Source organism: Dromiciops gliroides, chromosome 4 (genome assembly GCF_019393635.1).
Source record: "Dromiciops gliroides isolate mDroGli1 chromosome 4, mDroGli1.pri, whole genome shotgun sequence".
Classification (NCBI taxonomy): Eukaryota; Metazoa; Chordata; class Mammalia; order Microbiotheria; family Microbiotheriidae; genus Dromiciops; species Dromiciops gliroides.
In genome coordinates, this window is record NC_057864.1 from 289,691,876 (window position 1) to 289,703,889 (window position 12,014).

Here is a 12,014-nt window from a genome sequence, read left to right on the forward strand (position 1 = left end):
ATTAGTGGCAAGCATTAACACATGGACAAAACTATTTCACTTTAAGAATGGATGATATGGCTTTGGAAATAGAGAAACTATTACCCCAAGTACTCTCTACATCAACATTCTTTTAAAAAAAGAAGAAGAGCATGTTTCAGCTTTTTTTTCTTCTTCAAACTTGTAATAGAAAACTAGGGATGGGGGAATGATGTTCTTATTGATCAACTGTTAAGATCCCATTCCCCATTTGTGGGTTCCTGCCATATACAATACTTTCCATTTCCTGCTTCAAACCAGAAGTCAGATACTCCCCAAACCTGAAAATCAAATAGATCATTTTATTATCTATGAAACAGCTTGCAAAACATTCCACATCACATCCTTTTTTGGGATAATATTCCCAGACCTAAAAGATCTTGTGATTAAGTAAAGACCTGTGCATGTCTCGTTGGTGTCCCGTCTTGCAGTGTTTTCAGCTCTTGTTGAGTGGGAGGGTCACACTGTGTGAGACTAATAAGGACAGAGATGCATCCCCTTTCCCACTCATAGGGAGACTCACTCAAGCAACTCCTCAGCAGTACAGCAGCCTTGTACGGACCTCTACTGTGCTTCTGAGGGACTTAAACAAAAACTGAAGGTAAGCTGTTCAAATTTGTAATTGGCTCTGCTTTCCCTGACATATACGTACATTCTATGCATGTAATCTGTCCACGTCAACGGTCATTCTTGTTTATCTGCTTCTCGGTGTTTTTAACTATGCTCAGTAAGTCATTTACAGACTACACTAGGGACAAGTAGATAGGACATACTCAAGTGAGACCACACAGACACGAATATACCTTTCATTATAGATTCCACACAAATTTAACATTACAACATGGCCATGTCAGTTTGGTGTGCTACATATTGGGCCATATATCTGTAACACAGGTTTGTCCATTTTATAGCTTGGCTATAGTTGTCTGAATATAGGCATATAGGCAGTTAAGTATGTAGCTGTGTGTAGACACTAGCAGTGTGTTAATTGTCATAAAGAATCTCCTAGTGATTATATGCAGTGACAATGCCCTTGCTACAAGAATATAAATCCAGAACAGGCAATGCTGTTAGATCTTAATGTGGATATTCTAGTGGCCTAGGTTCGGTAACTTAATTTAGATGTGTTAATGTTAGAAATTGAGAAAATTGGTATAAATTGTTGAAATGAAAGGTTCCTGGTTTTCAGTTCCTGCTTAGGGTGGCACTACCTACCGGGACGTTCTGGAATCTGCTCCTATGTCATGGCCTAGGTGACTCTACGGGAGGTAGGAGAGGGGAGGAGGGAAGCAGCTCTAGCTGCAGCGGCCCGGGCACTGTTTCTGCAGGAGTGGCCCCGACCCCCGGCTTCTTAATTACCATGCAGCACGCGGCTGCTAACTCTCCAGGCTCGCGGCCGCGTCCCGACTCCTCCAGTTGCATCCGCGGCTGCCGCTCGAATGTCCAGGTCACCGCCGCTAGAACGCCGCTGGCCGCGATCCCCGCTGTGCACGAACGCCTTCCGCGGCCCTAGCCGGGGCCGGCGCCGCTGCACGAACGCCCGCCGCTGTCCGTGTGGTCTCAGGCGCCGCGGGAGTGTTGTCACCGCCCTCCGCGCGCAGTCTGGAGGCTCGGGCACAGCCCAGCTAGGGCGCTGCAGGGTCCCGCAGAAGTTTGTTGGCCTCGAGCCAAGTGCATTAGCCCCAAGTGGGGCGGTGAGGAAGCCAGTTAGCAGCCAGGGGATCGCGCCAGCAGCTGAACCAGAGACCTAGCGGGACCCGGGAGGGCGGAAGCTGGGGAGGAGGTGCTTGGAGACGAGCTGGGGACAGGCCAGGTTAGGTCCGAGACGATGATAGAACCGAGTAACTAGTGTGATCTAGGTGCATGCAGCTAACATTGCCCAGAGAAGCTGGGACTGACTAGTTTAGGAGACAAGCTTGGGGAGTGAGGAAGTGGGTGGGATAGAGTACCAGGAACCCTGCATACCGTGGGCGCCTAATACACGTGGGTTATATTGAATGGTACTGGAGAGACCGAGTGGGGCTCGGTATCAGGATGTGAGAGAATAATTTGAAGGGGGAAATCTAGGAATGAAAGAACGTGAGTTTAAGGTTTGAGGTTGGGCAGAAATAATTGAAATTGTTCCCCTCCCCTCCATTCCCAACTCTCACCATCTCCTTTGCCCATAATAATGCTTAAACTACCTATCTCATAGAGAAAGGGGAAAAGTGCTTTGTAAACCTGGAAGCCCTGTGTAAATATGAATGAGTGTTTATTATCCTTGGCTTTGGAAAGGGAAGAGAAATTGGGAAGGAAAAGGAGATGAGAATAGGAAGGGTTCCCGGAAGCAGTTTTCACCAGCCCAGAAGTGGTGGTGTGGGTTAGAGGTGCACAGTTAAAGCCACCAGAAGAAATAGGAAGCCAGAACTTTCACTTTGTCCCTACCTCAGGCTAGTATTTAAAGGAAAGCGTGCAAATGAATTTGAAGTAAGGTTCCAATGCTAGCAGCTCACTTAAAATCTCTGGGTTTCAGTTTCCCACTCTGCAAAGTGAGAGAACTTGACGGAATGACCGCAGAGGCCATTCTGGGTTCTAAATCTATGATCTTGTGACCCCTGCTGTGATTTTTAACTAAAACAAGATTTGTTCACTTTCTTGGGGAGTGCAGTTCAAGTGCCAGCTTCTAAAGTAAGGATTCTTAACTTGGTGTCCCTGGAAACTTGGCGGGGAATAAGGGAGAATCTGTGAATTTGGATAGGGAAAAATGATATCTTTATTTCAATAAAATTGGTTTCTTAACGTAATCCTGTGTATTTGGACTTCAACATATTATCCTCAGAAGTTTCATAGGTTTCGCCAGACCCCCAAAGGGGTCAATGACATTCACAAAAACTTTAAGAATTCCTTACCTAAAGGACACTTATACTGATCCCTCCCCACCCCAACTTGCTAGTTGTTAGTTGTCTCTCCAGCCCACTCCATGTTATTACATTTTATATGTACGTACCTATTGTCTCCCCCAGTAAAATGGAAGCTCCGTGAGACCGGTGGCTATTTAGTTTTTGCATTTATATCACCACTACCTACCACAGTGCCTGGTACATAGTAGGCATTTAATAAATGCCTATTGATGAATTGGATTGTTGCTCCTTTAGACCAAAGCTTCTTAAACTTTTTTCACTCTCAACCCCTTTTTGTTTGAGAAATTTTTACTGGACCCCAGATATAGAGGTATATAAAATAAGTATTTTATATACATATATATATATATATATATATATATAACATTTTACTGTTGCCAAATTTTTCTGCAATCCCTACATTCAGTTACATGACCCCGTATGAGGTCAAGACCCACAGTTTAAGAAGCTAGGTTTTAGACAATAGCATTTTCTTAAATGGGGCCCTTGCCAGCAAGGTATTACAGTAGAAATAGCAAATCTCGGGACAGCTAGGTGGCAGTGGATAAAGCATCAGCCCTGGATTCAGGAGGACCTGAGTTCAAATCTGGCCTCAGACACTTGACACTTACTAGCTGTGTGACCCTGGGAAAGTTACTTAACCCTCACTGACCCACAAAAAACAAAACAACCCCCCCCTCCCTTCTGATGTATACTACTGTAATCTTTTTTTTTCTTTTTTTCTTTTTTTTTTTTTTGTTTGTGAGGCAATTGGGGTTAAGTGACTTGCCCAGGGTCACACAGCTAGTAAGTGTTAAATGTCTGAGGCCAGATCTGAACCCAGGTACTCCAGACTCCAGGGCTGGTGCTCTATCCACTGTACCACTTAGCTGCCCCTACTACTGTAATCTTAAGGAAGACAACCTCCTTGGGCTTCAATTTCCTTATCAGTAAAATGAGAGGGTTGAACCAGGTGGCTTCTGGGTCAAACCTTCTTGTTCTGGAGCAGTGATCCTATGTTTTTAGGGTTCGACTTTTAGGACAGTTTTTCTAGACACAGGATTTTCTCAATTTGTGGACTACTGGGAATTTACCTGTGGGGATGCTGCTGTTTGAACGTGGATGTGGTTTGAATGTGGTACTGAAAAGAATCCCAATAAAAACCACCTCTCTGAGGAGAGGAAAGTTGGTCAGTGTGGATAGCTGTCCAAGTAGGAGAAGAGGAAGGCGGTCTGGAATTAGGTAGTTATTTCCCTGGGAGAGAAGGGGATGAACCCTAAAGTGAGAATTTCCTACCTAAAGTAGGTCCTGTCCTATTGCCAAAAAATCTGAGAAATTTAAATGTGCAGTTTCTACTTTTTCCCCCAGAAGAGGCAGAGAGATCATCCTGAATTTCAACATGAAAATGCCATTCGTTCAGATAGCAAAAAGAGAGATGAGAGGTGATGAAAAATCATTATCCCTGTTGACTTTCTGTATCTGAATCACTGACTCCTACGGGTATCATGGCGAGTATACCATCCAACACATGGAGATGCCTGTCCTCTTCTTAAAACTTTCTAAGAATTTTACATTCACCATATTATTTCATTTTAAAAGTCACCTTTTTTGGTAAGCAAACTTTTCTTCTGTCATACCTAAATCTCTCTTGCTATGATTTTTAAAATTCACCTTTGGAGCGGCTAGGTGGCACAGTGGATAAAGCACCAGCCCTGGATTCAGGAGGACCTGAGTTCAAATCCGACCTCAGGCACTTGACACTTACTAGCTGTGTGACCCTGAGCAAGTCACTTAACCCCCATTGCCCAGCAAAAAAAAAAAAATCACCTTCTTCTTGTTCCTCACATACAGCAATTCATCTTCCATCTCTATGCCTTTCCCCTTCACATAGTCCCTCTTTACTTTTCCTTCTTAGAATCCTCTACTTCCTTCAAGACACAATTCGAGCACTACCTTCTACCAAAGTCTTTCCTTATTCCTCCAATATCGTTATCAAAAGGAAAAAAAAAAGGTTGGAAATGAATGGATCTGGATGGAATTAGTCGGGAAAGACTTCATAGGGGAAGTAAATCTTGAACAAAATATTACATTCGGGGAATAACATGGTTTGCCCAAATAGAGCAGGGAGGGCATTCCAGGCAAAGGGAATGGCATGTGTCAAGGCTTAGAGTCAGGGGTGAGCAAGTCATGTGCCTGGCTGAAACAGAGAATCCAAAGTTGGAGTGTAACAGGAGATGAGAGTAGTTAGATAGTGAGGTAGGTGGGGGAGGGGAGAGAGGCAGAGGAAGAAGCAAAGGTAGAAGATCTTCAAGCAAAAAAAAAAGTTTAGCTGCAATATGGAAGGTATAACTGTAGATTTTGGAGCAGAGTAATAGGATTATGTGATTATTGTTCCTTTTCTTATGATGGATTGGAGTGCTAGAATCAAGGAGGCAAAGAGACTATTTAACATATTGTTTTAGTCATTAAAGCACAGCTGGGAAAAGGCATTGGTACTGATGAGGCAAGATCTGAAAAAACATTAAACAGGGGTGTTTCCATGCACTGGAGGCCTTGAGTCTTCGCTATAACACACTTTAATTTATTACAAAGTTACATTTGCATAGGACTTTGCAAAGTGTTATGTTATTATTACCTCTTTGAAATAAAATAATAATTCAAATCAGTCTCCAGAAAGCCTTTAAAGAGTTCATGTAATTATGGAAATTTTAGTCATTTGCAGCAAGGTCAGAGGTAAGGAAAGGTTCATAGGATCATAAATTCTGAACTGGAAGGGACCTTAGCGATCATGGGATCCAAGCCCCTCATTTAAGATAGGAGAAAAAAAGGATAGCCTTAGAAGTAAAGTGACTTCCCCAGGGTCACACAATAAATAAGGTGGTGGTGGTGGTGGTAGGTAACATTTATATGGTACCTACTGTGTGTCAGGCACTGTGCTAAGTAAGTACTCTACAATTATTATCTCATTTGATTGTCAGGCAACAACCCTGGGAGTAGGTAGGTGCTATTATTACCCCCATTTTAAAGTCAAAGAGACTGAGGCAAACAGTGAAGTGATTTGTCCGAGGTCACCTAGCTAATAAGTATGGTAGGATGGAAAGAGTGTTGGCCTTGGAGTCAGAAGACCCAAGTTCAAATTCTGAAGAATGGACAAATCATTTAACTTGCCTGGGTCTCTGATTTATCATCTGTAAAATGAAAGGGTCAAATCAGATGATCTTTAAGTCTATGATTATGCTTCAAAATTTTCCAGTTTGTGGGGCAGCTAGGTGGAGCGGTGGATAGAGCACCGGCCCTGGAGTCAGGAAGACCTGAGTTCAAATCTGACCCCAGACACTTAACACTTACTAGCTGTGTGACACTGGGCAAGTCACTTAACCCTAATTGCCTCACCAAAAAAAAAAATATTCCAGTTTGTACTAGTCCATGTAGCCCTTTGAAATTCCACCATGTAAAAAGAAAGCACCACATGTTTGACTCTTGTTTGAGAAATCATGGTATAATGGATAGAGAATGTGACCCTGGGCAAGTCACTTAATTTCTCTGGTTCTCAGTTTCTTCATCTGTAAGGTGAGAGGTTTGTTTTTGATCTCTAAGGTCTCTTTTAGCACTAAATCTATGATCCTATAAATGACTGAGGCAGATTTGAGCCCAGGTCTTCCTGATGCCTAGTTGTTGTTGTTTCTTGTTTGTCTTTCATTCTCAAAGAGGACCATGACATCAGGGTGATGTCCTGACTTGCAGTGAATTGGATTTAAGTGAGGGAGGGCAGTACAAGGTCATCAACCTCACTCTTTTCTCCAGAGCCATCTGGGTCCAGTAGCAAGATATACATCAGGATGACTGGAGAAGGCCTCAGATATTTAAGGCATTTGGTGTCAAGTGACCTGCCTGGTTTCACACAGCTAATAAGTGTCTGAGGTGAGATTTAAACTCAGGTTCTCCCAACTTCAGAATCAATGTTCTATCCACTTTGCCACCTACTTGTCCCTGTTGCCCAGGCCAGTGTTCTATTCATTATACCATAAGACACTCAGAAAGGATGAAACTGATTGGTCAAACAGGTTTTCTAGTGCCTGCTTTTTTGTGGAGTGAATCATTTCATTCTTATTCCGTAGAGTTAAATGACAAACTCATGCACAGCTTTGAAATGTAAAGATGAAAACACAAAACTACATTTATTTGGCATTTTTGTTTTTATTCATTTTGGTGTATTTCAGGGAAAGAATTGCATATTTTATTTGTTAATTCTCTCTATTGTGCCCCCTCAATCTATTCCTATCCCACCCCTTCCATTTCACAAAATTACCAAAGAACTCATTCCACTGGCTTAAGGCACTGATTTTACAGATGAGGAACATGCACCTTGGAAAGATTAAGTAACTTTATGAAGGTCATATAACGAGGTAAGTGATAGAGCTGAGATTCAAACTCTGGTCTGGATCCAAGATCAATGGCCTTTCTTCCCTACCATACACAATAGTGAGCTAACTATTTAAATTGGATTAATTTATCTAAGTCCTCACCATCTTTTGTGACCTAACAGTAAACAGGGTCCATGATGGGAGGAGGGGGTAGTAAAAGATTGACCTCATGAAGCATGTCTTGTTTTGTCTTTGAATTATATGTCTATAAACATATGTCTATATGTTTATGTCTTTTATCCCCAATGAAATTTCAAACTGCTAGAAAGTAAGCACCATTTCTTAGAGCACTGAGACCCAAGGTTGAAAGTTGAAAAGAGTTTTAAAGTTCTGCCAAAGATTGGCCTTAATTGCTGATAAAAGAGAAAAAAATGGTACCTAGGGTTAGGGTAGCAGAGGAGATGATGGCTGAAGTTTTTTCTAATGATATATTTTAAAGCCCCCAGCTCTTGCATAACACTCTTTATTTATACTTGACAATTAAGACTTTTATTCTGGTTTTCTCAATTTAATTTGATTGTCTAACTCAGGGATTGGCAAATTGCCCTCAAGCCTACCACCTGTCTCTTTTTGTACAGTCCTAGACCTAAGAGTAGTGTTGTTTTTTTTAACATTTGTAAATAAAGTTTTATTGCATTTTAAAATGTAAAAACCATTCTTGCTCACTGGCCATCCTAAAAAACAGGTGGTAGATGAGATTTAACAGCCCCTGGTGCAACTTGCTCCACAATTCAGTCTCAGAGAATTGCAATGGTAAGTGACTAGCTTAAGGTCACTCAACCAGTTAGTGTGAGAAGCTCTCCTGGGACCAAAGTTTTCCTGGCTCAGGCTGTTCTCTCAAAACTAAGCCACCCTGCTTCTCATCGGTCACACATCTGCAACTAATCTGTAAACCTTCTCAAAACATTTTAATGTATACTAAGACATCCGTATTACATAAGATGCACATGTTTTTTTTTCTTTTTATGGTAGTTTTATTTGTGAAGAGGGAAATAAAGGGAGTTTGGTAAAATTAGCATCAACCTGAAAACTTTCTCTTTTTGCAGGTTTGTGGCTGTGTGTTCACCTGAATTCCAGAGGCCATGAAGGACATTGGCTGTTGGATGCTTTGGTTTCGGATGGCTCTCTTCCTACTTCCTGCCACCACTCCCATGACAGTCACAGCCAAGTCAGGTAGTCAGGCCATCTTTTTGGCAAGTAACCAAAAGTTGGTTATATCCTTGTCCTGTGAATCACCCAGTCACAAGAAATAGATATGATAAAGTTTGAAGAGGTCATCCTGTCCAACCACCTCCTGGGGCAGAATTACTAATAGCCATTTAGTCATTTCTTTGCCCTGTTGACCTTTAGGTGATAGAACTTCCATCATGTCTCTTAGAAGGATTCTGGAAGGTTTCCCATAACATTTGGTCTAACAATTTTTATTCTCCTGTTTTTACATTACTTAGTAACAGGCTAAAATAGTCCTCACTTTCCTTCTTGGAGAATTTTACAGTTTTCAAATATAAGTGAGATGTTATATAACTCTTTGCCTCTTTAGCAATTTCAACTCAATTCAATTAAAGAAACACTTATTAAGAACATATGATAGGTGGTGTGGCATAGTGGATAGTGAGCTGGCCTTTGAGGACCTGGGTTCATGTCTTGTTTCTGTCACAAGTTGGTTATGTGACTCTGCCCAAATGACTTAACTTCTTGGTGCCTAGGCAGCTCTCTAAGAGTAAAATGTAGCAACGGTGTTCATCTGGGCAGAAATCACAGTTTCACTCAGTCTACAAGCATTTTTTTTAGGAGGTGCAATGAGGGTTAAGTGACTTACCTAGGGTCACACAGCTAGTAAGTGTCAAGGGTCTGAGGCAGGATTTGAATACAAAAATTTGTTAAAGGCTTACTAGATGCCAGGCATTGTACTGGAGATTTAAAGAGAGACAAAAACATAATCCCTATCCTCAAGAACCTTACATTCTCATGGGTATGGGGGAAGACATAATATTTGCATAACTATATGCATATAAGATATTTGTAGGGTAATTTGGAGGTGATCTCAGAATTAAGGCATTAACAGTGAGGATGACCTGGAAAGGCCTCCTGTGGAAAGTAGGAATTGGTCTAAAAAAGGAAAGCAGTTACTATGTGCCAAGTAAAACACTAATTTTCTAGTTTATTCCATAAACAAATATAAAACCTCAATAATTAGGGCTAATTGAGAAGGTGTTTGGTCTTAAATAGTATAAGATAAAAAAAACCTTAGAATATTTGAAAAGATATGCAATCTAAATACTTTTAAGTTTTTATGGTAAATCAAACTGGGCTTATAAAGTTTTAACTAGTTCAGGTCCCTGAAAGGCCTCCTTTGCTGAAAGAATTTGAACAGTTTGGTAGTCAATTATGTTCGAATGGAAATAAATGTTTTTTGAAAAACTGTTATTTGCCACAGTAAGACTCTAGAAGCACATTCCATATGTCCAATGATTGGGGAAGGGGGTGACTAACAAATTGTGATATGTGAATTTAATATATCATTCTGTTTCCTGAAAGACACCAAGAAATATGTGAAGACGTGAAATAATACTAAACTAGGAAGCAGAAACAAAAGAACATATAAACTGATTATTTTTAAGTAAATAAGAATAAAAGCAGCAGCAAAATTACCTGGACAGGGTGATTTGGTTTCTACCTTGTTAAAGTTAATGCACATATTTAAACAATTTTTTTTCTCAGTAAATACTCTTTTATTTAAAGTTTTGAGTTCCAAATTTCTTTCCCTCCCTCACTTTCTTCCTCCCTGAGGTGGTAAGCAATCAGATATAGGTTATACAAATACAAGGTTTTTTTTGTTGTTTTTTTTTTTTTAGTGAGGCAATTGGGGTTAAGTGACTTGCCCAGGGTCACACAGCTAGTAAGTGTTAAATGTCTGAGGCCGAATTTGGACTCAGGTACTCCTGACTCCAGGGCCAGTGCTCTATCCACTGCGCCACCTAGCTGCCCCCAAATACAATTGTTTTTTAAAAAGAAGCTCTAAATAACCGAAGTTTATCATTTCATAGTTTTAAAAAGTGCCTCTAAAGCATTTAAAACATTTACTTTCCCTGTGGTGTTTTATAGTTATTTGATCATTTTAGCCCACAAAAAATTATATATAAAGTGAAAAACAGTTCAAGTTTTCTCTGAATTATCACAACTTCTGAATTGATAGAATCTAATCAATTAATCAAGCATTTACTAAGCACCTATATTCTAGACATTGAGGATTCAAAGACAAAATTGACAACAGTCCCTGCCTTCAAGGAGCTTATATTTCACTGGGGGAGGATAACATGTACATATATGTAAATATATAAAATCTATTCCTCAAAGGACTTTGGCTTCTTTATCAACACAAGAGAGCCCAAGTGGTTGAAGAATATCTACCGCCTAATTACCTAATTTCAACAAGGCATCAGGAGGAAAAAACATAGAGCTTGTCAGTGGTATGTATATCTAGGACAGAGAGTACAGTTGGCTGTGTTGGTATAGCAGAGTTGAAGAGAAGAGCATTCAGAAAATTACAAACTGTATTTATTGACCCCAAGCTTCCCTTCAAAGCAAAGCCCCATTCTTTTTTTCCCCCAAGGCAATGAAAATTAAGTAACTTGCCCAGGGTCACACAGCTAATAAGTGTCAAGTGTCTGAGGCTGCATTTGAACTCAGGTCCTCCTGAATCCAGGGTGGGTGCTTTATCCCTTGTGCCACCTAGCTGCCCCCAAAGCCCTATTTTTTTCAATACTGCCATGGTAGTAGTATCATATGTCAATGATACATGGAACACCCTTACCTCTGAAAAACTAAAATTGGTGAGGATGAGAAGACTGAAGGAATGGAGGAACATTATGGTGGGTGTGAACATAATGTCAAATAAAAACAGGGATAAGTGTTTGATCAGGAATTTTATGATAGAAAAAGAAGATGGTCCAGTATCCTCTTTTTATATATGAGGAAACTGAGGCCCAGAGAAGTATAATGAGTTTGAAAATTAAATTACTTAGCATATAAATGCCATTGTGTGTATCTCCTACCTTCTTTGGGGAGAGGAAAGAGGGAAGATGAAGTAATGTCTTTCCCTAGCAAGAAATAAAGCCATGGTAGCTTGTGACAAGAGAGTTAGTAACAATGGAAAAGTTGGCTCTGATAATACCTTGTTGTTCTCCAGATTTCTGTATAAGAACTGATAAGACTGCTAATTTCTAAAACAGGTTAAAGAGAATTTGGTTTTGTATTAGTGGATAAAAGGATTTGGAGTTTAGTCAGAGAGTAAGAGATTTATTTGTACAAAAATATTTATAGCACAACCTCAAAAACTTGACATTTACCAGCTGTGTGGCCCTGGGCAAGTCACTTAACCCTCATTGCCCTGCCATATATTTGTGGTGGCTAAGAATTGGAAATCAAAGGAATGCCCATCAATTGGGTAATAGTTAAACAAGCTATGATATATGATAATGATAGAATATTATTGTGCTATAAGAAATGACAAGCAGTATGATTTCAGAAAGGCCTGGAAAGGCTTGTTTGAACTGATGTATAATGAAGAGAGCAGAACCAAGAGAACATAGTGCATAGAGACAGCGACATTGTTTGATGAAGAATTGTGAAAGACAATTATTCTCAACAATGCAATGATCCAAGACAATCCCAAAAAACTATTGATGAAACA

At 40.3% G+C, this 12,014-nt stretch overlaps 1 protein-coding gene across 1 annotated transcript in view; it reads left to right on the forward strand.

Moving 5' to 3' along the window:
- The first annotated feature begins 530 nt into the window (after nucleotides 1-530).
- The window catches only part of COL19A1 (collagen type XIX alpha 1 chain), a 438,272-nt gene continuing 426,788 nt past the window's right edge, over nucleotides 531-12,014 (forward strand). Inside the window, 2 exon segments of the mRNA XM_044002760.1 lie at nucleotides 531-619; nucleotides 8,368-8,494. Of these exon segments, the coding sequence (XP_043858695.1) occupies nucleotides 8,404-8,494 (91 nt within the window). The 5' untranslated portion in view covers nucleotides 531-619; nucleotides 8,368-8,403.